This window comes from Scyliorhinus torazame, chromosome 1 (assembly GCF_047496885.1).
Source record: "Scyliorhinus torazame isolate Kashiwa2021f chromosome 1, sScyTor2.1, whole genome shotgun sequence".
NCBI classification, from domain to species: domain Eukaryota; kingdom Metazoa; phylum Chordata; class Chondrichthyes; order Carcharhiniformes; family Scyliorhinidae; genus Scyliorhinus; species Scyliorhinus torazame.
This window is the reverse complement of record NC_092707.1, coordinates 31,618,034-31,645,815: the sequence shown is the minus strand read 5'-3', so window position 1 is coordinate 31,645,815 and position 27,782 is coordinate 31,618,034. Positions and strand designations below refer to the sequence as shown.

The 27,782-nt window shown below is 49.1% G+C and overlaps 1 protein-coding gene across 1 annotated transcript; it reads right to left on the bottom strand.

Annotated features, from left to right (window-relative positions):
• On the bottom strand, window positions 1–25,893 carry tmem119b (transmembrane protein 119b). Its single transcript, XM_072482626.1, has 2 exons — window positions 25,554–25,893; window positions 1–3,791 (listed from the first exon to the last, which is right to left on the bottom strand). The coding sequence occupies exon 2, from the start codon at window positions 3,761–3,763 to the stop codon at window positions 2,648–2,650; it is 1,116 nt and encodes a 371-aa protein (XP_072338727.1). The 5' UTR covers window positions 3,764–3,791; window positions 25,554–25,893; the 3' UTR covers window positions 1–2,647.
• Window positions 25,894–27,782: the final 1,889 nt, after the last annotated feature.

Genomic DNA, 27,782 nt, shown 5'->3' with positions numbered 1-27,782 from the left:
TTGTTTTATTAAAAATTGTTTATTATTGTATTTTTGCCAGCAGTAAGTTTGCATTACATCTCTGAGCTCAACAGAAAAGCATTAAACAGAATGTTTAATATTGTCCAGTTTTGTGAGAGTTTCATAAAGAGGCAGCATAAGATGTGATGATAAGTGGCTGTCCTGGCATGCTGTGCACAAAGTGCGAGGTAGGAATTCATCGCCACCCAGTGAGCTCTCCACCTCCTCAGCGGAGTATATGAAGAGACACTGAACGAAGGCACTTCCCTTGGGTGGGAACACTAAAGGTGAAGCCCTGCAGATGTCCTTGTGAGCTCACCTTGTCCCCTGCAGTTGGTGGAACAGGTTACAGGTCACTTTTAGAGAATGGCTGCGGCCCAATATTAGGGGCAGGGGAGGAGGGCAGACAGAGGAATGATAAATCATTAAAAATCAGGAAGAAAATCTCTGCTAATTAATGTGATCGTAGTTTTATGTTGTACATTAATAAAACAAGCATAAAATATTCTGATTAAAATCAGCATGAACTTCCTCAAGAAGGGAGGAGGCAGGAGCAGTAATCGTGTTTGAAAACTGCACACAGCAGCCTCTTAGTGTCTGAAAGGGTTAACATCCAGGGCCTGCTAACCCAGCGTTTGGATGATCGACATCTCACGCTTAGCCTGATGTTGTTCGACCTGCTGTGCACTTCCCACACTGTCTGCTTTTATTGCAGGCTTCCAGCCGTGATCTGACAAGTTTGAATTCGTAACCCCTCCCACCTTTTCATACCGTTCCCCAATCCTTGCTGTGTTGGGGCACACAACGCAAAAGCTGCAACATCTACGGGCTGGGGAGGGAGAAAGAAAAGGAGGGGCCCCCGCCTCTGGCTAGCTCTGTCCATGGAAAAGGGGCTCTGTCCTTTTTAAAACTGGCCGTCCGCACCCTTGACATCTGCGTGTCAAGGCCAGGAAGCGAGAATACCACACGCTAGCTTTGGAAAATAACTTCTGAAAAGCTGAATTAAAAATGGATTTCCTCAACGTGTAAAACGTGGCCAACTTGTCATGATTGCGCCCTGCTGAGTAAACACAGACCCCCCCCCCCCCCACACAGCCAGCACGGCGAGTGGTGGTTTGGGGGTTAAATCCAGTCTCGCCCCCGCCCCCCCAGCCACGCGGGCACTGAATTAACTCTGGAGCTAGTAAAACTCTGCCCCCCTGCTGGAGCTCTGGACATGCAATGAACCTAACCTTTCGGATCGTAGAAAATTCAAAAGCATTTCTCACAAATTGTGTCTCGTTTCACTAAAACTAAAAGCAAAGGCGAGTTCACCTCTAAAATGGAAGGTTAATTGTGCCCAATAAGCTACCTGATTGAATATGGATATTGCAGTTTAGTTTGCTAAACTTTAAATTTCCTTCTGTTAAAACTGCGATTGCGTTCAATGTTGTTCAGATCCTGCCTGAACAACGTGTGACAAAAACTCTTTAAAAAAAAAATGTTCATGTTGAAATTCTTTCCTTCAAACCTTAAGTGAATGAGCATGCTGGGTCAAGGTACAGTGAAACATTTGAAACTTGAACCCTTTTTTTCAAATGATTACTTTTGGTTGTTAGAATTTGAATCACTTGCTGGGAAATGCAAGGGTTAAAACATCTATCAATTCTTCGTACAAAATAAAGTTTTACTTTGGTAGCATTTATAGGGCTCCTTTGGGTGATCTTTTATTAGGTTGGATTTGTAGGTACACAAATTGCTTCGAGTTGACTTATTAGCACTTTACAGGGGACGATGAAAAGCTTTAACGGCTACATCCCAGTGTGCCAGTAGCGGTCAATTAATTGCCCATGCTTTTGAGGTGTGGAGGCTTCTGCTTCAGGTAGGCCCAAAAGCATGGGCATCTTGTCGTTGTCACATGGGTGTTTCAAATATCCAATCCGATGGCCGAATCTTAGTTGCACGAGAAGGGAACGAATTGACTATATGACCAAGAATTTCAAACTCTATAAAGGCAGCAAGTCAATTGGCTGAGGTTCTGATTTGGAGTCATCTGGTTGAAATGAAATGAAATGAAAATCGCTTATTGTCACAAGTAGGCTTCAAATGAAGTTACTGTGAAAAGCCCCTAGTCGCCACATTCCAGCCCCTGTTCAGGGAGGCTGGTACGGGAATTGAACCTTGCTGCTGGCCTGCCTTGGTCTGCTTTCAAAGCCAGCGATTTAGCCATGTGCTAAACCAGTCTCTATTGGACACGATGGTTTAAATTTGATAAATTATCTGATGACTTCAATCCTTCAGAGTGGTTAAACTGCCCAAAGAGCAACTTCAAGCATTGCTGGATAGTGGAGTCTCCTTCAGGTTCTCCCATTTATTGGATCATTCCCCCATTGTCATGGGGAATCATTCTCATTGGCTTAGAATAAGGTTTCAATGCTGCATGAAAAGAAATTATATAACTTCATTTTTTGGGGGGGAACTTTAATTCTGGTTATCACTCTTCTGCATATCTTTTATGATGAAATATTTTGTGAAAGTTTTTTCAAAAGCATCTGAATGAAAATATGCGGTTTTCTTGTAAGCTGAGCAAACATTCCAGATAGTTACATCGAAATAGTCCTCTGTTTACAGTCCATATTGATCTAATGTTGCTTCATCCTTTTATTGGTTAAAAAGCTGTGCTGACATTGGGCACACCATTGAGATTCGGGATCAATGGGGTTTTCTCTAGGTCGCTGACATCTGCACTGGGCTCAGTAACATTGGATGCTTCACTAAACCCCTGTTGTGCTAACTTAACTTCCTTTGGCTTCTGGCCCTCTGAACTGACAACATTATTTACGTCTTTTGTTTCAGCTGTATCCGCTACCTGCTCTGAGGCGATCTTACCGCTTGCAGACTGTTGATTGCAGTTGGTGCTCGAGTCCCCTCCACTTTCCGATTTCTTCTTTGCCCCCTTAGTCTTTCCCGGCTCATCATCATGTTCCTTGTTTCCTCTTTTATCTCCTTCTCCTCCACCCTTTGGCTCTTTCTCGTTGGACAGTTTATCACTTCCCCCCTCCTTGCAGTCCGTTTCAGGTGCTTTGTTGTCCTTGTTTTCTGTCGTGTCCGATGTTTGTCCTCCTCTTTCTTTTTCTCCTGCTCCTGGTGATGTGATGCTCCCTCCTTCCTTGTCTGGGCTCTGGGAAGGTTCTCCCTGTTCAGCTGCATCAGCCTCAGTTTTGGATGGTGTCTTCTTTTTGAGGTTGTGGGTCGCTGTGCGTATATCTGCTTCCAGTTGCTTAGAAGAGCTTTCCCCGTCTTCCTTGGTCTCCTCGTTGACCTTCTCAGGAATTTCGTTAAAAGTCTTGGCAGATCCTCCTCTGTCTTGCTCATCCACATACTTTTTCTTGGGGTATGAAGATGGGTAGTAGGCTGAAGCATTGTAGTTTTGCTTCACCAGTATCACGGTGCACACTATGACAATCAGTAAGATCAGGAGAACCCCAGCGATGATGATTAAGCTCATGTGCTGGTGAATGAAGACCATGATAGCAGCGCCGACTGCGACAGGTTTTGAAGTGGTAGGTTCATTTGTGACAATTGAGTTGGTACTGCTGATAAATGTTGAAATCTCGGTACTTGTAAATGACACATCAGTAGTACTGCCATCAGATTCCAGAGCGCCAGATGATTCTGCTGAGTTTGATGATACAGATACATCGGTAGTGGTGCTGATGGATTTTGTTGCACTCGGACGTACACTTGTGAGGACAAGCAACCATATTGCCAACAAGACAGCCATTGTTATCTTCCACAATTAGTTCCAAAATCTATTTAAATCAAGAAAAAAAACCAAACAGATTAGAATTAAAAAATATATATTACTGTTCAAATACTATAGAGAGGAACGATTCCAATTTCTCCGGGGAAGGATCCTAAAGTATAGGGGCCAGTGAATTCCCAGATTCGATGCAGAATAAACATTGAATTTAATGACCTCAACAGGAAGGAGCCGGGAGTTAGAAATTCCATCGCTCTGGGATGGAGAAGGACAAACAAAATCAATGAAAGAATTCCAACCCTTTTTTAAAAATAAATTTAGAGTACCCAATTCTTTTCTTCCAATTAAGGGGCAATTAAACATGGCCAATCCACCTACCCTGCACATCTTTGCGTTGTGGGGGCAAAACCCACGCAAACACGGGGAGGATGTGCAAACTCCACACGGACTGTGACCCAGAGCCAGGATCAAACCTGGGACCTCGGTGCCGTGAGGCAGCAGTGCTACTCACTGCGCCACCCTGCTGCCCTCGCCACCGTGCTGCCAAGATTTCCTCCTCTTAATTACCAATGACCCATATTTGAATTGTGCAGATATGCAGACAAAGCTTGGGTAGATTTTGACACGGTGGGTGAGATGTCAAATAGGTGAAAGGAAGTCAAAGCCTGTTTTACATCTCTCCCAATGTTTATTTCCTTTCAAGACAATGGGAGCTAACAAGAGTCAGGTTTGTTTAAGACAGCGGATGGGGAGGTTGTTTTATGCATGTGTTGAATCGGTTTATCAATATCGTCAACAGTGATTTCCGGTCTGTGTGTCAATACTCCAATAAACGTAGTTCTCCTGCGTTGGGAATGAAGTGTAAAGAATACCTGCAGAGAGGCATTGACTGGGTGAAACTGGAGTAAAGATCCACGCAGCTATTAAAGTGGACAGCAACAGCATCTAAGCTCTCACCTTTGTGCGTCGCACCAGTGTGTGGAACCTCAAACACAAGATTAAAACACTGCTCTTATTAAGTTGTATATCTCTCTGCTGATGCTGCTAGTTCTTGGCGAGATGGTTCAGATTTATTCATTGATGAGGAAATAGTGCTGGGAATAATTCTTTCTCAAAGCACTAGACACACACAATTTGACAGATTAGTGAAGGTGAAATAGCCAGGTCTTGGGAATTGTAGTGTGGGTGCTCTACTGCACATATTAGAGATGCCTAGGAGCGATCTCAAGAACCTGAGTTGAGGTGATGTAATCTGCTTAAATTTACAATGTTATGCAGGCCTGTCAATTAAATTGCTGCCACATTTTTCTGTTTGTATACTGCAATCCAGTGATTCACAAAAGTTATGGGTGGACTTGGGCCTGACCCAGGCTGAGAGACTAGGCAACGAACTTACCTGCGCTACTGGGCAACATTTTCCTAGTTTGTTAGACCGGTGGTAGAAGATGATCAGCATTAATTAAAAACAAATTGTTGCCATTTAACACAGGACTGGAAACCGAGAAGATTATTCCCCCCTGCGATGGCGAGGGTGTTTAAGAGAATGCAGGATGGAATGGAAACTGTGGGCACGCAAGCAAAAAGTGAAAGGGCTCAGTGAGACCGTGGCCTGCATGAGAGAGTACAAGTTTGGATGTACAGAGCTGGGACCGCAGTGAGCACCCTGTCATGCATGAACACGCATGGGCAGCTTCTGGTGGTCAGGAAGAGTGAAAAGAGGAACCGAATATGTTTAAATTTAAAGGCAAGATATTTATCAGTCAAGTAATTGAGTCAAGTAATCAGTACAATGTTACTGACAGAGATTGAACCATGAGGTTCATCGTTACAGAAATGACACGCGGTACAGTATCGGCTAAAGTGAGCCACAAGTTACAGTGTGAGATGGTGATATATGAGTCACATGGCTCAGTATCATTGTTGGAGCCAGTTTTGTGATCTCCAAACCCCGCTTTGATTTGTTTGGTGAAGGAGATAAAGCAGCTGGCATTGCCCAGGTTTCTGAATATCGTAGACCTGCATGTCCCCCAGTTGCTGCTGTTGTTCATACTCCCCCAGTTAGAATTTTACCATGTTTCATATAAAGCTCTCCTCAGTTGAGGCATAACACAGGTTGGATGCAAAGTTTCTTCTGCATTGCCCTATGTCTCACCCGCCGGCTGGAAAGATACCCACATTGTCTCTTTGCGTGAAGGTCCACTGTATCTGGTGCCACTCAGGTACTTAACAGGCTGGTGGCGGGCCTACCCCTGGGAGCACAGACCCTGGGGCGGATGCCTGACACACCAAGAAATCAGTTTTCTGTACTCAGCAACTCCACTGGGTGGGGTGGCGGTGGGGGATAATGGTGCAGCTGCTACTGGTACTACACCTACACGATCACTGAACAAGGTGGAACCCAGGGATATATTAATAATGGTGGGGGGCTCGCGGGATGGAGTATGAGTGGGAGATGAGAGAGACGGATCAGCAACAAGGGAAGAGGACTGTTTTTCACTGTCCTCCCCCACCTTCCTGACTGGCACTGAGTGACTTTGAATGAGGAACACAGCCCCCTCCTCCCCCACCGCTCAGCATGGTGATCCCTCGCCAGTATGTTAATACCAGCAGCAGCAGCAGGGTGAGATTGTTCGTGGACATTAATTTCCCACCCAAGGGCCCCATTTGGTTGTGGGGCAGGAAGGCTCTGGAGCCTTTCCACCGTGGATTTAATTGAGGTGGAGTTGGGAAGGTGACGGGGTCCCCCGTCATCACCCTTTGCCCAATTAAATGCCCCCCCTGCCACCAAACTCACCACAGGATCAGGGCACAAGATCCCACTTTGTGTGTGCGACCATGCAAAAAATTAAGAATACTGCATATTCAAATGGTCAGGCCATGCACAAAGAAGGCATTGGGAGGGGACGTTGAGCTGGATATTTAGCCTGTTTGAAACAGGCACCCTGATTCAGACACTCCCTACTTATCATAGATAAAACTTGGAAAATTGTCCTCCATGGCCAACCATTTGTAATAATTTGTCAGTGTGAATGCAATCCATTGATTGTTTCATAGTCCACAATCAAATTGGTTCTCATACAAAAAAAACATTTTTCAAGCCTTCCTTGGTATCCAAGGTGCTTTAAACTAGGAATCAATCCCAATGGCTCTCAACTGAGCCTTTTCCAAAGTTTCAATGTCACCTACTAAACGAGGAGAATAGAGCTGATGACACTGTTCTAAGTGAGGCCTGACCAAAATCTGGTACAAAGGTAAAATGGTATGTTTTGTTTGTTCAGAGGATTCAGCCAAGTTCGCTATTTACTTTAGTGTCAGCTTCACAGAATTAGTCACAAACCTTCAGAGACACCAAGATCCTTTGTCGCTGACTTCAGTTCTGTTCCCCATAAAGTGTCTCTGAACTTTACATTGATTCTGCCTATGTGCATGACATTGCATTTGTTGAAGTTAATCACCGTTTAGTAAATGTAGACCCTAAGTCCCAATATTTAAATATATTCACACCCTTCAAGCTGTGTGGGAAAGTTAAGGGTCTTCATGTTTAAACCTGAGAGAATTCCATCCAATCTGATGTTCTGACACTTTTATGATTAATTGTGTTATAAGCGTGATCCCGAATGCACAGCAGGTCCCACTAAGCAGGAGGTCCAATCCTTGCTCTGTGCCCAATGAGCTAATCTCCTTCAATTACACTCATGCTCTTCACACCTTGGTTAGTGAGAGAATAGGTTGTCCAAAATTAATACTTTGGATCACCCACAGTGTGTGGATGTGAGGTGAGGACAGGATCAGACTTGGTGGTGAACCCTCCACCATGGCCCAACAACTGCCAACACTCATTTACTTCTTTCATCAAGCATAGCCACTCGGCCAAGTCGTTCTGGGATTCTCTGGAGCCCAGAATGAGGCTCTGCAGTCAGGAAGGGATGGGCAAGGGAAGAGGAGAATAGGGCATGATCTTTCCAAAAGGGGACAAAGTTCCCGAGAGAGTGCGTTTCCTGGCACCCGCAGTGCCGGGAAAAACATAGCTATTCAACGCGACTCGCTTTGAATAAGGGGCCTGAAGGGGAGTACAGGGCCGAGGCCACATATAGCCCGGTTTTGTACAGTGGGGAGCTCGGCTCGCCGAAACTCCCCATTGTAGCGAAAGATCAGGGCACCATTTTTAAATGGCGACCACATCGCAGAGGCCACGAAAAGAATCCCCGACCTCACCCCCTCCCCCAAAGCCGGAACGCAACATGGGAGGGTGCCACGATTGGGCAACCCCAGCCCAAATGCTTGTGCAATAAATGTCACCTGGGCACTTTGGCAGTGCCAGGTTGGCACCCAGGTGGCACCACCAGGGTACCCAGGTGGCACCACCAGGGTACCCAGGTGGCACCAGCAGTGCCAGGGCACCACCCTGCCCAAAGAGCATGCAACTGGAAGCCTCTATCCCCTTGATTGGCGACCCCCACGAGTGCCTTTCTGCCTGGTCCCAGTTGGTGGTGACCAGGACCAAACGGCGCTTGTCCGACGTCCCTAAGGCGAAGAGATTGAATACCAAAGCCTATGGTACCTCGGGAATCTGCACATTAGAGTAAGGCTTACCGCCTCGCTCTAATATGCCGTTTGCTAAAAAGCGATCCTGCCATTGTGGGTGTGATTCCCCTTGCAATGACTTGCGTTGAATCTCGCGAGACGTTTCGAGCCGGCTCGGTCCCGGGAGTAGGGTCTCCCGGCTTTCACTGGCCACGCTGCGCTGCGGCGAGGTGCTTTTCCGGTGATATGGAGTGACGCCAGCAGCAAGGGTTCAATCCCCGCACTGGCTGAAGTTATCTATGAAGGCCCCGGCTTCTCAACCTTGCCCCTCACCTGAGGTGTGGGGATCCTCGGGTGAATCACCACCAGTCAACTCTCAAAGGGCAGAGCAGCCTATGGTTCTCTGGGACCGTGGTGACATTTACATTTACTGAAATTAAATTCAGATGTATTTCCCTTTTTACAACTCTCCTGTTGGTGCCCACGTCCACTCTTCTGGTGCTGATGGGCATCGTCTTGCTTGGTGCATTGGCCTCCAATGTTGATCTGTTGAAGCAGCAACCTCCGGTGATTGGAATCCCTGTCTCCAGCCCATCTCCTCTGACCTGGCTGGCTTGGTAATGGCCGTCTTAAGCCCTTACACTGCCTATTGGATTTCCCCAGCCTGAGGTGTGCCTGGGTCCCTCCAAAGTTTCAGTGGGAGTCCAGTGGAGCAACCAAAGTTCCTGAATGTCATCAGACTGCTTGACCCTTGTACGGACATAGTTAAATCTCTGACGGTCCCACACATCCTTCCCAGCAGAGGTTACTGTATAGCAATCAGTGCTGATTTTCACCAAAGGTGCTAAGGAAATTTCTAACACAGCAAGAGCCACACCAACTTATCAGCAAACGTAGCGCTAGCAATGGACTGGCCTTCCTGACTTTTAAATCTTGGTACCACACTGACTTTTTATTCATTACTAGAGTCATTGGCATTGTGGACAAGATCTGGATTTATTCCTTATTTCTTGAGATTCCTTAAAGCAGTGATGAGCTAGGCTATTCCACAGGGAAGTTGGGAGTCAACCACTTTGCTGTCGACCTGAAGTCACATGTAGGCCAGACCATATAAAGATGGCCGATTTCCTTCCCTCAAGGATATTAGCGAACCAGATGGGTTATTACAACAGTTTTGGTAATTTCACTGATGCTGGACTTTTATTCCAGATTTTGATTAATTGAAAAAGATTATTAAAGTATTTAAGTTCACAGCTACAGTGGTGGGATTTGAATTCTTATCACTGGATGTCCTTGTCTCTGATTACTAGTCTAGTAACATAACCACTAGGCCATCATAACCTGAATTATTACTTTCCTGATCGGGTTCCTGAGTCTGATTGCTGTTGAGCATCTGCTACTTGAATAAGTGGACGAAGATGGGGCTCAGTTTGCCTCCAAGTTTGAATGACCTGCCAACACGCACTATCCTGCTTAACATAAGTTCATAAGATATTGAAGCAGAATTAGGCCATTTGGCCCTTCGAGTCTGCTCCACCATTCTATCATGGCTGATATGTTCCTCATAGCTACCTACAGTGTTACAGACCAAGAGCTGGAGTGCGAAATCAGCCAGAGCATCTCCTCCCTAGAACACATGACCCAGGAATGGGAGTCGGCAATTTAGCCTCCTGAGCCTAACACCCTCAAAGTGATCATGGCTGATCCCATCCTGGCCTCAACTCCACCGTCCTACCTGTTCTCCATTACGCTTCAACCCATTGCCAATTAAAAATCTGTCTAACTCCCCCTTAAATTTACTCACTGTCCCAGCATTCACCGCACTCTGGGGTAGAGAATCACACAGATTCACAACCCTTGGGAAGAAGTCGTTTTTCTTCAAATCTGTTTTAAATTCGCCACCTCTTATTCTAAGATTATGACCTCTCGTTTTACAATGCCCCACAAGAGGAAGCATCAGCTCCACGTCTACTTTATCCACACCGTTTAGCTTCATGTACACCTCAATTCGATCTCTCCTTCTTCTGAAGTATGGGCCTAAACTGTTCAATGTCTCCTGATACGACAAACCCCTTGGGCGGTATTCTCCCCCCCCCCCCGGCCGGGTGGGAGAATCGCTGGGGTGCCGTGTGAATCGCGCTACGCCGCCCCGACACCCGCACACGATTCTCCCCCCCCCCAAACCAGCACCGGGCCGCTCGGAGAAACGGCGCAAACAGCGAGCGGCGATTCTCCAGCCCGGATGGGCCGAGTGGCCGCGTGAAAACGGCCTAGTCCCGCCGGCGCCATGTACTCGTCGCGATGGCTTGGGGGGGGGGCCTGTGGGGGGGGGAGGGGGGCTCCGTTCCCGGGGGGGGGGGCCTCCGATGGGGTCTGGCCCGCGATCGGGGCTCACCGATCGGCGGGCCCGCCTCTCCCCCCACAGGCCTACTCCCTTCCGCGGCCGGCCCCAGAACCCATGTTGGTGAGGGGCCGGAGTGCTCCGCGAGGTTACCGCACATGTGCTAGTTGGCGCCGGCCCAACTGTGCATGCGCGGGACCCAAGGCGCCGCGTCTTTTCCGTGGTCTCTGATGCCACGCCGAGGCCCCACCACCGTAAATCGCGCGACACCCCTGCTAGCCCCACGGAGGGGGGAGAATAGGGGTCTGGGAACGGGTGCCGGCGCCGGAGTAAAACACTCCGGTTTGTAGTCCGGCGTCGGCACTTAGACTCCCGTTGGGAGAATCCCGCCCCTCATCTCTGGAATCAATCTAGTGAACCTCCTCTGAACTGCCTCCAATGCCACTACATCTTTCCTCAAAAAAGGGGACCAAAACTGGGCACAATACATGATGAATGGATGCTTGAGTTAAAGACCAAAGGACATCTGCTGAACTTGGATTCAGGTCCGGCATGTCAGCATCTTCAGAGAAAAACATGGCAACCAATTGGAGGAAGTCAGCCCCCAGGAGGAGCTCTGTGTTATGTTAGACTTTGGATGGAGTGCGATGGCTCATATCCTTGGGCAGCCCTGCTGAGGGAACCAGAGCAAACGTGGTGTTGCTTCAAATGTGAAGGTATTTTTTTTTTAAGCTTGATCTGTTTTTTAGGCTCGTTGTGGGTTTTTTTGGGGGGGGCTTAACACGAGAAAATGAAAAGCACAAAAATAATGATCAGTCAATGATCAGTAATGTAATTTAGTAAAATGCACATTCTAGATTGTCAATGGTCCTTGAAGCACTGGGAATTTAAAAAAATCCACTTTCTAGAAAGGGCCTGATGAGTTTAACAGAAACTGTCATCATGTTTCTATAAATCTGGAGAGTTAATGCAGGCTCCGAGCATTACTGGAGGCCAGCTCAGCAACCCAGTGAGAATCTGCGGTTCTGAGGCTGCACAGGAATGCCTTTATTTTAGCTTTTGAGTCCCTGTTGGTTCTTATTCATTTATTGGCAGAATGGGAGGGAGAGCGGGAAATGAGACACAGGGAGGAGCAAGGCGGGACGAAGTTATGGGTAAGAACACAACAGTTAAGAACGGGGAGTTAAGAGGGTTGGAAGGACAAAATGAGAGAGGGAGGAAAGGAAGGAGAAGTGAATGAGCGAGCATGAGAGAAAAGGGCAAGATCTAGGGGGAGCAACAGAAAGAGAAAAAAGCCATAAAAAGAACTGAGAGGAAACGGCGAGAGTGTGAGAGAGTAAGAGGAAGTGAGACAAAGAATAGGAGCAAGAGAGCGAATGAAAGGAGCCAGTGAATGCGAGAGGAAATCGGAAAGAAGGAAGTGAGTAGAGGAGTAATTACAAATGAAAGAGAGAGCAAAAGATCAAGCGTGGGCAGAGGATGAGTATTAATAAGAGGAAACATATTAATGATGGATGGGGAGGGAGAGAGACCAAAGTTAGCAAGTGATGATCAATGAAGAGCCTATATCACTGAAAAAAAAAGAGAGAGGATGTGGAAGCAATGATAGAATAAATGAAAGAGAGTGAGGGAACATTTATGAGAGAAGGGATAGAAGGATGAATAAATATTAATAACATTTTAAGGTGATTGGAGGAAGGTATAGGGGAGATGTCGGGGTAGATCCTTTACACAGAGAGTGGTGGGTGTGTGGAATGCACTGTCAGCAGAGGTGGTGGAGTCAGAGTCATTAGGGACATTTAAGCGACTCCTGGACAGGCACATGGACAGCAGTAAATTGAAGGGGTGTAGGTTAGGTTGATCTTAGATTAGGATAAATGGTCGGCACAACATCGTGGGCCGAAGGGCCTGTACTGTTCTATGTTCTAAAAAGAAGCAGTGACAAAAGATTAAGGAAAAGGTTAGAGGGGGATTACCAACATGCAAACAAGGAGCTGGAGTAGATCATTCAGCCCCTTCAGCCTGATTCGCCATTTAATAAGATCATATCTGATCTGATAGCAACCTCAAATCTCCATCCTACCTACCCCCCCCCCCCCCCCCCCCCCCGCCGCCTGCCCATACCTATATACCTATTGCCCCCTTGTTTACCAAGTATCTATCTAACTCTGCCTTAAAAATATACAAAGACTCCGCTTCCACCACCTTTTCAGGAAGAAAGTTCCAAAGACACATGACGCACTGAGTGAAAACATTTCACCTCAACTCTTGTTTTGATTGGGTGACCTCTTATTTTCAAGTAGTGACCCCAGTTCCAAATTTTCCCACAAGAGGAAACGACGTCCCCACATCCGCCCTGCCAGGACCCCTCAGGATCTGACATGTTTCAATCAAGCCACCTCCTACTCTTCTAAACTCCAGCAGATACAAACCCAGCCTGTGCAACCTTTCCTCATACGAAAACTCACCCATTCCAGGTATTAATTTGTAAACCTTCTCTGAATTGCTTCCAACACACTTACATCCATCTTTAAATAAGGTGACCAATACTGTATAGAGTCGTCCAGATGTAGTGCCCTGTACAACTGAAACATACTTTGTATTCAATTCCCCTCTCATACTATTAGCTTTTCATAAAATCCCTACAGTGAAGTCGGAGGCCATTTGGTCCATCGGGTCTGGACCGACCCTCTGAAAGAGCACATTACCTCGGCCCACTCCGCCGCCCTACCCCGAAACCCAATATCTCCACCGAACCTTTTGAACACTGAGGGACAATTTATCATTGCCAATCCACCTGACCTGCACATCTTTGGACTGTGGGAGGAAACCGGAGCACCCGGAGGAAACCCACGCAGACACGGGGAGAAAGTGCAAACTCCACACAACAGCCACCCGAGGCCGGAATTGAACCCGGGTCCCTGGCACCGTGAGGCAGCAGTGCTAAACACTGTGCCACCGTGCCGGGAGAGGATGGGAGAGAAGTGACATTAAAGATGTCCAAAGATTTGCAGGTTAGATGGATTGGCCATGCTAAATTGCTCCTTAGTGTCCAAAATGTTAGGTGGGGTGATTGGGTTTCTGGGATTAGGGTGGGGGCGTCGGCCTAGGCAGGGTGCTCTTTCAGAGGGCCGTGTGCAGACCCGATGGGCCGAATGGCCTCCTTCTGCACTGTTGGGGTTCTATGAAGATGGGCAGCACATGCACAGGCTGAAGATAACAATTAATGAAGGATAAAAATACACAAAACAATTGTCGAGAACATTTGTTTGACTTGTGCCCTGACAAAGGAACCTAAATAAACAGGTGAGCCTAGAAATGGGAGATCAGTGACTGGGAATAGGAGAGAAATCATATTAAATTGGCTCTGCGGGGAAATGGACTGCAGTGGGACACTACTATTTCACAGGCTGCAGAAAGGGTTTTGCTAAGTAACCCACATGAGTGTAACGCCGCTCTTTGTTTCTACCTGCACAGGATATACCAAGAATAAAAGCAGCAGAGTACAAAATCCTGTCTATCGTTTTCATCTCATCGCTAAGCGAGAGTCTGAAATCAGCTTGAGGGAAATAAGATGTGAGATTTATTTTAAGCAACTTAACTTGCAATTTTAACTTGTTTTCCTATGACGATCGACTCGATTGAAAGTGCAATTTGTTGAGCAGATCAACAGCCCAGTAGTGAACAGCAGTGTCACCCTCCTCACCACCGCTTCCTACTGAACCATTTCACCAAGTGATGACAGTGGTGCACCGTTAGTTATCTGGCTCTTCATCTACGGTGTGGTCATAAGGTTTTAGCAAATACTTTAATTATCCCAAGAGGTTTTGCAATGGCTGAGTATACATTAGAATATCAGCAGCATTTGTAATTGTCTTTGTAAAAATTTGATTCTCGGGTACGGTCACTTACTTTAGGTAGGCACGACCTTTTAAATGTATCCATCAGCCCATCATAGAGTTATATTTGGAATAGGAGGATCTCGAGTTAAAGCATGAGGATTAGAATCAAGTGTTTTTATAACCGTAGCTGATGAACAACTAAGACTCATAGAATCTTACTACACAGATAGAGGCCACTCGGTCCATTGTGTGCCTGCTGGCTCCTTCTAAGAACTATTCAATTAGCTCCACATCCTTGCTCCTTCCCCCAACCCTACAAATGTTTCCCTCACAAACAATCCTTTAAGTGAAGCAGTTGAGGCTCCTTCATTAAATGTTGAAGATAAAGATAGATAGTTTTTTGAAGAATAAAGGGATTAAGGGTTATGGGGTTCAGGCCGGAAAGTGGAGCTGAGTCCACAAAAGATCAGCCATGAACTCACTGAATGGCGGAGCAGGCTCGAGGGGCCAGGTGGCCTACTCCTGCTCCTAGGTCTTATGCTCTTCAAGCAATTCCTCAGTATTGCCTGGAGATTGGTCAAGTGAGATTGACTGTGCATTAGCAGATGGGGTCTGATCAGAAAACCGATCCCAATGGAATGAGAGGGAAGAGTCTCAACATTGAGCAAGGAAAGTGTTTTTAAAAAATATATACATTTGTTCAAATTTTTCAACAAATTTTCAATAAACCCCCCCCCCCCCCAACAAGAGAAAGAAACAAAAACACAACAAGCAGAAATTGTACATTGGATTTCACCCAAATACAATAACCCCCCATATAACAGTAGAAAACACAAATAGGGAAACCCCCCCACCTAAACACAAACGCCACTCCAAAGGAACCCCCCCCTCCCTCCCCCCCCCCCCCCCCCCCCCCCGCCCCTGGGCTGCTGCTGACCTCCTCCTAACGCTCCGCGAGATAGTCTAGGAACGGTTGCCACCGCCTGAGGAACCCCTGCACAGACCCTCGCAAGGCAAACTTTATCCTCTCCAGCTTGATGAACCCTGCCATGTCATTGATCCAAGCTTCCACACTATGGGGCTTCGCATCTTTCCACAGTAACTAAATCCTCCGCCAGGCTACCAGGGACGCAAAGGCCAGAATACCGGCCTCTTTCGCCTCCTGCACTCCCGGCTCATCCGATACCCCAAATAATGCCAACCCCCAACTCGGCTTGACCTGGACTTTCACCACCTTGGACATAGTCCTCGCAAGACCCCTCCAAAACCCATCCAGCGCTGGGCATGACCAGAACATATGGACGTGATTTGCCGGGCTCCCCGAGCACCTCCCACATCTGTCCTCCACTCCAAAGAACCTACTCAACCTCGCCCCTGTCATATGCACTCTGTGAGTAACTTTGAACTGTATTAGGCTGAGCCTGGCGCAAGAGGAGGAAGAATTAACCCTACTCAGGGCATCAGCCCACAGACCCTCATCTATCTCCTCCGCAAGCTCTTCCTCCCACTTGCCCTTTAACTCTTCCACCGAGGCCTCCTCCTCTTCCTTCAGCTCCTGGTAAATCACCAAAACCTTGCCTTCTCCAACCCATACACCCGAAGTCACCCTGTCCTGAATCCCATGTGCTGGAAGCAGCGGGAATTCCCTCACCTGCCGCCTCACAAATGCCCTCACTTGCATGTACCTGAAAGCATTTCCCGGGGGTAGCCCAAACTTCACCTCCGGCGCCCCTAGGCTCGCAAACGTCCCATCGATGAACAGGTCCCCCATTCTTCTAATCCCTGCCCGATGCCAGCTCCGAAACCCCCCGTCTATCCTTCCTGGGACGAACCGATGGTTCTCCCGAATCGGGGACCAAACCGAGGCTCCCACCTCGCCCCTGTGTCGCCTCCACTGCCCCCAGATCTTCAGCGTCGCCGCCACCACCGGACTCATGGTGTACCTTGTTGGCGGGAGCGGCAACGGTGCCGTCACCAGTGCCCTCAGGCTCGTGCCCACACAGGACGCCATCTCTAGCCTCTTCCACGCCGCCCCCTCTCCCTCCATTACCCACTTACGGATCATCGCCATTTTGGCTGCCCAATTATAGCCACACAAATTCGGCAGCGCCAGCCCCCCCCTGTCCCTGCTACGCTCCAGAAACACCCTCTTTACCCTCGGGGTCTTATTCGCCCACACAAATCCCATGATGCTCCTGCTTACCCGTTTGAAAAAGGCCTTGGGGATCATAATGGGAAGGCACTGGAATACAAAGAGAAACCTCGGGAGGACAGTCATTTTGACCGACTGCACCCTACCCGCTAGTGAGAGTGGCAGTATATCCCATCTTTTAAAATCCTCCTCCATCTGCTCCACCAACCGCGTCAAATTGAGCTTGTGCAGGGCCCCCCAACTCCTAGCTACTTGGATCCCTAGGTACCGAAAGCTCCTTTCCACCCTCTTCAGCGGTAGCTCGTCTATCCCCCTTCCCTGGTCCCCTGAATGCACCACAAAGAGTTCACTCTTCCCTACGCTGAGTTTATACCCCGAAAAGTCCCCAAACCTCCTAAGAATCCGCATGACCTCCGCCATCCCATCCATTGGATCCGCCACATACAGCAACAGATCGTCCGCATACAGCGACACCCGGTGTTCCTCCCCCCCGGACCAATCTCCTCCATTTCCTGGACTCCTTCAGTGCCATGGTCAGTGGCTCAATTGCCAGTGCAAACAACAAGGGGGATAAGGGGCACCCCTGCCTCGTCCCCCGGTACAGCCGAAAGTACTCCGACCTCCACCGGTTCGTAGCCACACTCGCCACTGGGGCTCTATATAGCAGCCTGACCCAACTGATGAACCCCTCCCCGAACCCAAACCTCCTCAACACTTCCCAAAGATACTCCCACTCCACCCGATCAAAGGCCTTCTCCGCGTCCATAGCTGCCACTACCTCCGCTTTCCCTTCCACCGAGGGCATCATAATCACATTGAGGAGCCTCCGCACATTTGTATTTAGCTGCCTACCCTTCACAAATCCCGTCTGGTCCTCATGAATCACCCCCGGGACACAGTCCTCAATTCTCGTAGCCAGCATCTTCGCCAGCAACTTAGCGTCAACATTGAGGAGCGAGGTCGGTCTATACGACTCACATTACAATGGATCCTTGCCCGTTTCAAAATCAAAGAAATCAGCGCCCTGGACATTATCGGGGGCAAGGTCCCCTCCTCCCTCGTCTTATTAAAAGTCCTCACTAACAACGGGCCCAGCAGGTCCACATATTTCCTGTAAAATTCAACCGGGAACCCATCCGGCCCCGGGGCCTACCCTGCCTGTATGCTCCCCAATCCTTTAACCAGTTCCTCCAGCCCAATCGGCGCCCCCAAACCAGCCACCTGCTCCTCCTCCACCCTCGGTAACCTCAGCTGATCTAGGAATCGTCGCATCCCCTCCTCCCCCGCTGGGGGCTCAGACCTGTACAGATGCCCATAGAAGTCCCTAAATACCTTGTTTATTCTCACCGCACTCCGCACCGTATTCCCCCTCTATTCTTAACTCCACCAATCTCCCCCGCTGCCTCCCTCTTACGAAGCTGATGTGCCAGCATCCGACTCACCTTCTCCCCATACTCATACATCGCCCCCTGCGCTTTCCTCTACTGTGCCTCTGCTTTCCCTGTGATCAACAGGTTGAATTCCGTCTGGAGGTTCCGTCGCTCCCTGAGTAGCCCCTCCTCGGGGGCCTCTACATACCTCCTGTCTACCCTTAGAATCTCCCCCACCAACCTCTCCCTCTCCCTCCCCTCTCTCTTCTCCCTGTGGGCCCTAATGGAGATTAGCTCTCCCCTGACCACCGCCTTCAACGCCTCCCATACTACCCCCACCTGCACCTCCCCGTTGTCGTTGGCCTCCAAATATCTTTCAATACACCCGCCCGCACACCCCCTCATCCGCCAACAGTCCCACATCGAGGCGCCACAGCGGGCGCTGGTCCCTCTCCTCCCCCAACTCCAGCTCCACCCAATGCGGGCATTGTCCGAGATGACAATGGTCAAATATTCCGTTACCTCCACTTTCGGGATTAGCGCCCTTCTCAAAATGAAAAAATCTATCCGGGAGTCGGCTCTATGGACGTGGGAAAAGAAGGAAAATTCCCTGGCCAGCGGCCTGGCAAACCTCCATGGATCCACGCCCCCCATCTGGTCCATAAACCCCCTGAGCACCTTGGCCGCAGCCGGCCACTTACCCGTCCTGGACCTAGACCGGTCCAGTGCTGGGTCCAGCACCGTGTTGAAGTTCCCCCCCCCCCCCCATTATCAAGCTTCCTACCTCCAGATCCGGAATCCGACCCAACATGCGTTTTATAAATCCGGCATCATCCCAATTCAGGACATATACGTTCACCAGTACCACCCGCACCCCCTGCAACCTACCACTCACCATCACATATCGACCTCCATTATCCGCTACAATATTCAGTGCCTCGAATGACACCCGCTTCCCCACCAGTATTGCAACCCCTCTGTTCTTCGCATCCAGCCCTGAATGAACGACCGGCCCTACCCATCCCTTTCTCAGCCTAACCTGATCTGCCACCTTCAGATGTGTCTCCTGGAGCATGACCACGTCCGCCTTCAGTCCCTTTAAGTGCGCGAACACCTGGACCCTCTTGACCGGCCCGTTCAGGCCCCTCACATTCCAAGTTATCAGCCGGATTGGGGGGCTACTCCCCCCCCTCCCCCCCCCCCCCTTGCCGACTAGCCATCTCCTTTTCTAGGCCAGCCATATGCCCGCGCCTCCCGCACCCTCCAGTCCCCCAAGGCGGCGGACCCCCGCCCCGACTACCTCTCCTACTTCCAGTTCCCTTTTGGCCAATGCAGCAGCAACCCAGTTCCCCCCTCCTCCCCGCTAGATCCTCATCTAGCCATTTTGCTCCCCCCATGACACTCCCGTAAGTCAGCTGACTCCTGCTGACCCCGGCCTCTCCCGCCATTCCATCGACCCCCAGTGTGGGAATCCCCCCCACCCCTTGGCAGTCAGTGTGCACTCCTCTCCAGCACCGCCCTTCCTCCCCCCGGCCCCGCCCCCATCCTTCCCTAACGCGGGAAAAAGCCTGCGCTTTCCTGAGCCAGCCCCGCCCCCTCTGGCGCAGCTCCTTTTTGCGGCTTTACCCCAACTCCCCATCCCTGGGCCTCCACCCCCCCTCTTCCTCCGTGGGGCCCTGCCCCTCCAACACCGACGCCCACACTCTCCCACAGCCCCCACATCAAATCCACTCACCCATCCCCACCCAGCACTCAAACCAAGAGAACATTCCCCAAACGCGGTAAACACAGTAAACATCCCCCCACGACCAACCCTCAATTTGAGTCCAACTTTTCAGTCTGTATAAAGTTCCATGCCTCATCAGGCGTTTCAAAATAGTGGTGCCGATTTCGCAACGTGACCCACAATCGCGCTGGCTGCAGCATCCCGAACTTCAGCCCTTCCAATGGAGAACCGCCTTAGCCCGATTGAAACCAGCTCTCTTCTTAGCCACCTCCGCACTCCAGTCCTGGTAGATTTGGATCTCCGTGTTCTCCCACCTGCTGCTCCGCTCTTTTTTGGCCCATCTTGGGCCCACTCTCTGTCCACAAAGCGGTGGAACCTCACCATTACAGCCCTTGGCGGCTCGTTGGCCTTGGGTCTCCTTGCCAGGACCCGATGAGCTCCATCCAGCTCCAGGGGCCTCGGGAAAGCTCCCACGCCCATCAGCGAATTGAGCATCGTGCTCATATATGCCCTGGCATCGGGCCCCTCCACTCCTTCAGGGAGACCCAGAATCCAAAGATTCTTCCTCCTCGACCTATTCTCCAGGACCTCGAATTTTTCCGCCCACCTCTTGTGCAGCGCATCGTGTGCCTCCACCTTCACCGCCAGGCCCAAGATCTCGTCCTCGTTCTCCGAAGCTTTTTACCGCACCTCCTGGATCGCCGCCCCTTGGGCCTTCTGGGTCTCCACAAGCTTCCCAATTGCCGCCTTCATTGGCACCAGCATTTCTGTCTTCAGCTCCTCAAAGCAGCGTTTAAGAAACTCCTGCTGCTCCTGCGACCACTGCGCCCATGCTGCTTGGTCTCCACCCGCCGCCATCTTGCTTTTCCTCCCTCGCACTTTTTGCTGCACCAGGATCACTTTTTTAACCGCTCCACTCCTGGTCCAATCCATATAATGTCGGGGGGACCTTGCTGTCACCTTCCCACACTGGAAGCCATTGAACAATTGCCGTTGGGGCCCCTCTGAAGAGCCCAAAAGTCCGTTCCCGGCGGGAGCTGCCGAAAGTGCGACCTCCCTAGGCATAGCCGCAACCAGAAGTCAAGGAAAGTGTTTTTAATCTTTTACGAGCATTGCTGCGAGGGATCGGGTCACAGGTTTACAGGATTCACAGCCCAGATTCTCCACACAGCTTGCAGGTATTGTTCTGGGATGGGGGTAGAGGGGAAAATAGAATAACCTTCTTGGGCATCTCTCACAGGCATGTCCTTGTCAGACAGCCGCACCACTCCCAGAATTGTTTGGTTCCCTCCTCAGCTGAGGAACCATGAATGGTGCAGGGAACCAAGAATAGGAAGGGAGAAAATCAAAATCTCGCATTAAATAGACATAAACATCGCTAGCACATGCCTGCATTATCCGGAATGTGGCACACTTAACTTTGCATGAGGTGGCCATTATCACTTCACAGTATGCACACGTGATACATCTGCAAGGTTATAATTATTCAGAGGTGGGCGGCTCGGTGGAGCAGTGTTTAGCACTGCTACCTACGGTGCTGAGGACCCGGGCTGGATCCCGGCCCTGGTCACTGTCCGCGTGGAGTTCGCACATTTTCCCCGTGTGTGCGTGGGTTTCACCCCCACAACCCAAACGATGTGCAGGTTGGGTGGATTGGCCGCGCTAAATTGCCCCTTAATTGGAAAAAAATAATTGGGTACTCTAAATGTAAAAAAAGAAAAATTATCCAGAGGCAACATAGGGACAGGGAATTTAGAAATACAGTTTGGGAAGAGAATCAAGTGTTCTATTTCAGCAACTGAACTGGTGGATTATTCCCTGATAAGAGTGCGTACTGCTGGAAAGTGTATAGCAGTGAACATTGCGTGGCGCACCAGATTCAGCTTGGTTGTATTGTTTCCCATGGTCACCTAACCTGCTAATTTCCATTGTCTTGGCTCGCTGGAATAGCTGCTTGGGAAAATATCCTGGCAGAAGAGCCAGAGAAGAGACGAGGAGAATTGTTTCTCCTAGCGCCAGTTGTTATGATTTGGAGGGCATTGCCTGAAAGAGTGGTGGAAGCAGATTCAACAATAACTTTAAAAGAGAAAACAGTCTCACGCCCGTGGGGAAAGAGAAGGGGATGTGGGACTAATTGGAAAGCTCTTTTAAAGAGCCAGCACAGGCTCAACGGGCCGAATAGCCTCCTTCAGTATTGTGTGATTCTGTGACGGATGGGAATATACCAGCGCCTGCGAAAACCCAGCAAATACAGAACATAGAATAGTACAGCGCAGGACAGGCCCTTCGGCCCTCGATGTTGTGCCTAGCATTGTCCGAAACCAAGATCAAGCTATCCCACTCCCTGTCATTCTGGTGAGCTCCATGTGTCTATCCAATGACCACTTGAAAGTTCCTAAAGTGTCCGACTCCACTATCACAGCAGGCAATCCATTCTGCACCCTAACCACTCTCTGAGTAAAGAACCTACCTCGGACATCCCTCCTATATCTCCCACCCTGAATCTTATAGTTATGCCCCCTTGTAACAGCTACATCCATCTGAGGAAATAGTCTCTGAACGTCCACTCTATCTATCCCCCTCATTATCTTATAAACCTCTATTACTTCGCCTCTCATCCTCCTCCGCTCCAAAGAAAAAAGCCCTAGCTCCCTCAACCTTTCCTCATAAGACCTATCCTGCAAACCAGGCAGCATCCTGGTAAATTAGCCAGAACTACAGAAGATTGGAGGTAATTGGCAAAAAATAGTCTAGAGAAGAACTCGCCTGGGATCATGGATAACCATAGAATTCCTACAGTGCTGAAGGAAGCCATTTGGCCCATCAAGTAAGCACTGACTGAATGGGCACCCTACCTAGGCCCACTCCCCCGCCCTGTCCCCGTGACCCCACCTAACCTGCGCATCCCTGGACACTAACAGGCAATCTAGCCTGGCCAATCCACCTAACCTGCCCATCTTTGGACTGTGGGAGGAAACCCATGCAGACACGGGAGAACATGCAAACTCCACACAGTCACACGAGGCAGAAATTGAACCCAGTCCCTGGCGCTGTGAGGCAGCAGTGCGAACATCTGTGCCACCGTGAGGCAATATCCCATTCACTGGGAAGTTGAGGTTTTATAATCGATTATCTGGTTATGCATTGCAAGGAACAGATGTGTGAAAGGCACAGATTTGGAGTCAGGGGCTGCTATTCATAGCCTGGGTTGAGGCGAACTACATAATTTTGAGTATGAGGGAAAGATGTCTCGGTGTTGAGAGAAGAGGAGAGTTATAGAAATCAGAGGGAACAGAGAGCATCCACAGGATAACTCCAGCAACCTGACAGAGCAGCATAGGCAGTGGATTGCTGTACACGTGCTGTCAGTACTTTATGGAGGAGGCACCATTCAATGGGGAAGCGTGGAGAGGATATTTCCTCTCGTGGGAGAATCAAGAACGAGGGGGTCACTGTTTAAAATTAAGGAGTTGCTCATTTAAGACAGAAATGAGGAGAAATTATTTCTCGCAAAGGGACATGAGACTTTGGCACATTCTCCCTCAAAAGGCAGTGGGAACAGAGTCTTTCAGTATTTTTAAGGCAGAGCGAGATAGATTCGTAATTAACAAGATGGGGGGGTGCTGAAAGTTTTTTTCGGGGGGGTAGGCAGGAATGTGGGGTTGAGGTTAAAACAGTACAGCCATGATCTACTTGAAGCAGGCTCGAAGGTCCGAGTGGTCTACTCCTGCTCCTAATTTGTATGGAATCCTGCAGACTGAGAATCAGCAACGTATTAATGGAAATATCAGAAAGGTGCAGTATTTTGCGACAATTAAATGGGCTGGTGGTCGGCAGCAGAAGGTCTGGCACAATCAAATTAAGTGGTTAAAATGCAACATTATTCTTCAGGATCCCACTCACCAACTTCACAGTCTTGTCCATGCAAATTGGCAGGAGGTGGCAAAAGGAGGTCAGGATCTTCTCCAGAGGAAGGAATAAAACCCAGCGAGGGAGACACCACCTCCTCCGGGTGATTAACTCCAGGCCTCCCTCAACCAGGAGGGTGGATGGAAAACCAAGAAAACAAACTCTTTGAAAATTGGGACGCCCCCAAAAAAAGTTTGCATCCTCCAACTAAACAACAATCTGAAAGTATTCTCAATTTTTAAAAATGTATTTTCTCAGGGATGTGGGTAAATTGGCAAGGCCGGCATTTAGTGCCCATCCCTATTTTCCCTTGAATTGAGTGGCTTATTAGGCCATTCCCGAGGGCAATAGCAAACCGCATTGCTGGGAATTTGGAGTCACATCTAGGCATGGCCATGTTCGGGCAGCAGATTTCCTTCCCAGAAGAAGGTTAGTTAATCCAGATGGGATTTTACAACAATCAATAGTTTTATGGTCACCGTTCCCGAGACTAGTTTTCAATTCCAAATTTGATTAGTTGAATTTTAATTCCACCCGCTGCTATGGTGCGGCTTGAACCCTGATCCGCTGAGCATTAGCCACTGGTTTGCTAGTCACATTACCGCTGTGACACCGTCTCCCTTGAAATTTGGCCAAGAGATGATTTAACCCTGAAACTTAGACCACGTTCCCCTCATCCCACCAATCAGCCCTTGAATGGTTAAACAAAACACCGAGTCACTGGTACTCAAGAGAGACCTTGGTTCAAGGTAGAAACTGTATTTCTCAGCACTGTCCACTGAGTCTCCTTTCACATGAATCTGCGTCAAACAGTTGTTCCTGTAAGATAGTCTGTGAAGGTCCTGACTGTTATGACTTTTGAGTCAAGTTGTTGGCCATGAGTTTAGATACAGTGCCATGGAGTAGCTACGATGTAATATTTTTCTGCTTTCTGCACAGTATTGTCCATGCAACTGGCAGGTGGGGTCAAGTGGATTGTCAGCGTCTTCTGGACAAGTTACGATGCTCCCTAATGCCTGCCAATAGTCACCGTTTTGGTTCTGTTGTGCTAGCATAGCTGCAATGGTCAGGTGTGTTTATCCCTGCAGATAGAGACAGAAAGAGACCAGAATACACAAAAAAAGAGGAGAAACCTGGTGTCGGGAAAGAGGAGCGAGAAATTCAAGAAGTAGTGGGTAGAAGTGAGAGAGCTAGAGAGAGAGAGAGAGAGAGAAAGAGCGAGAAAGAGAGAGAAGCAGACTATAAGTGGCAAATCAGACTGAGATTGCCAGAAGCAAAGCATGAGATCAATGCAACAGAGCAAAAAGAGTGAGCGAGGAGAAAAAAGAGGAGCATAGAAATATGTGGACAAAGAGAAAACACATTGAAGAGAAAGTGAGAGTAAAGAAAATGTAAGGAAATTCTGCGGTGACTGGATAAGTGGAGGAAAGAAAGAGTTGCATTTACGGTGCCAAGTAAATGAGGCACAAACCTAAAAAGAAATTACGTTATATTTTTAATGTGCTGAATACACTTTCAGCGATTTCAATATTCATTTCAGATTTCTACCAGTCACAGTCTTTTGTTTCACCGACTCAGGGAATCCCTCTTAACAATTATTATTCCACAGCACATGTTTTAAGTTGAAAGCTAAGAACAGTAAGGGATATTTCAGTGAAGAACAATTGGTCAAGATTGGGGGGGCCGAGGATGGGATGACGAGGCGAGAGAGAGGTCAGGAAAAGGGGAGAAGGCAAACTCTGCAGAGATATTAGGAATTTTTCCTCTTGAACTGGAAGCTCACAATTGAAATTAAGACTACCTTCACAGTAATCTGCATCACATAGCTGAGAAGCTACTTGTTGCAGCTGTATCTTTCAGGACAGCAAGGACATAAGTGTGTGGGGGAAAAAATCCTTTCGGCCGTAGCTCATAGCAATTCAGACAAAAAAAATAACTTCGACTTACCCTGTTGACCTTTCGTTTGAAATAAAATAAACGTCTCCGCAGTGAGGGGCTTTGGTGCGGGAGAAATCTTGGAAATGAAGGACAAAGTTGGAAGGAGTTTTTAAAGTTCTTGTCACTCTTTGACGTTCTACACTCTCGCAAAGGCTCCCTCTCGCCAATTATCTTGCGATTAATTCCCTCAAGCCATCGGTTAGGAATTAGGCTTGTGGGGTCTCTCCTCTCTCTCTCTCTCTCTCTCTCTCCTCACCAGATTGTTTTCATTAGCTTGGAGTTTAATGTGGGGAGACGCTGCAGGGTTGCAGTACTCTTCAGCAGCAGACTTCCTGTCAGACGCTTGTGTGCTGTGCAGATCCCTTACTTTATGCAGCTGATCAAGCTGCTGGGAGGGAGTGAGAGAGAGGGGGGGGGGGGGCTGTGTGTGTGTGTGTGTGCGTGTGTGCGTGTTTCAATTGAACAGAAGATTTTAGTGAATCATCGGTTACTAAGAAAAGAAACAAAGTGGATTAACAGAAACAATGTCTGTTGTCAATGTTTTTTTTAACATGCCCTCCACAAAAAAGAAATTGTGTCTCAATGTTCTATAAACAAAATGGGGGGTGGGCGGGAGACTTGGCATTTTGGGTAGTGGAATGTGTTGTATGTGCAGGTTAGGTGGATTGGCCATGATAAATTGCCCTTAGTGGTGGGTGGGGTTACTGGGTTATGGGGATAGGGTGGAGGTGTTGACCTTGGGTAGGGTGCTCTTTCCAAGAGCCGGTGCAGACTCGATGGGCCGAATGGCCTCCTTCTGCACTGTAAATTCTATGATATGATAATCTAATGGGGAGTTATTTGTGGAGCTTAACCCTTGTGAGGGTGAAATAGCCCCCCCCCCCCCACCCGCCCGGCGCACCCTACCCAGTTTTTCCTCTTCACTTAAAGGAGCTGATTACTCTGAGTCTATTGTGGTTTTGTTGGCCGCACTTTCATCTCTGAGTTTGGAGATGACGGGTTCAAGTTTCCCTTCCAGAGGCTGAAACCTATAATGTCGGCTGACAGTCCAGTGCAGTACTGAAAGAACACTGCACTGTTGGAGGTGCTATCTTTCGGATGGAACAGTAGAAACCGGAGGCCCCACCTCAAGGGGCATCAGAGATCCCACTTCCAAAGTGGCAGGGATGTCGGGCCAGATTCTCCGATTCTGAGGCTAAGTGTGGAGGATCCGTGGCGTTTTACATGGAGAAAATTGCCGTCGCCCCCTCACCGATGCTGTGACCAGTGAGGGGCTAGCAGCCGCGGCACGGGAAACTCTCGACCTCCACAAAATTAACGGCCAGAGAATGGCCGGGTCCGGGTAGCACATGCGCACGACGGCGACTTGCGCTGGTCGCGCTGTCAAACATGGCGCTGCCCTTGCCAGATAGTGCCCCCCTCGACACCCCCTCGCCACCCGCTGGCCACCCCCCACCAGTCCCCCCCAGCCCTCGCCGAAGCCCCCCGGCCAGCAGCACGGCTCCCGCCTGACTGTGGCGGCGCTGGACACAGTCTGCAGCCGCCACGCTGGGTTCCCGCACGGCTGGGACCAGAAGTGAACCGCGCCGTCATGAATTTGGCCTATCGGGGGTGGAGCATCGGGGTAGGGCCTTCAGGTGACGCACTGAGACCGTCCCAACGCCGCGCGCCGCGCGCCGCAATGACGCCGTTTCAGAGGGGGCGGAGCATACAAAACCTGCGTCAAACAGGCGCCGCCCCTGATTTCGGCGTCAGAAGGGATTCTCCACCCGATTGCCGATTACGAAATCGCCGTCGGTGAATGGAGAATCCCGCCTGGCATCCTTGGTGACCTGTCCAATATTTACCCACTACGAACACCACATTGCTGTTTTGGTAGCTTGCCATCTACAAAGTGGCTGTCATGTTTCCTACATTGCAATGATTATGTTCCAAAAGTACTTCATTGATTGCAAAGTGCTTTGGGATGTTGTGAAGTCATGAAAAGTGCTGTATGGGTAAGGTCTCTTTTCCTACTCAGTAGATGCCTGCTGTTCTTTGGAATCCCCTCAAGTGGGTGTTCTTCATGTGAACCTAGATAAAGAGGATTAATGAAGTGTTTGATGGAGACTGCATCACGGCCAAGCCAGATCCTGTTTCCCCAAAATGTCCATAGATGGTCATTGGAGAGTTGTTAAGAAGTACTATAACTCATTTTTCCACTCTTCAACCGAAGGGTACAGAAGACAATTGTGGACA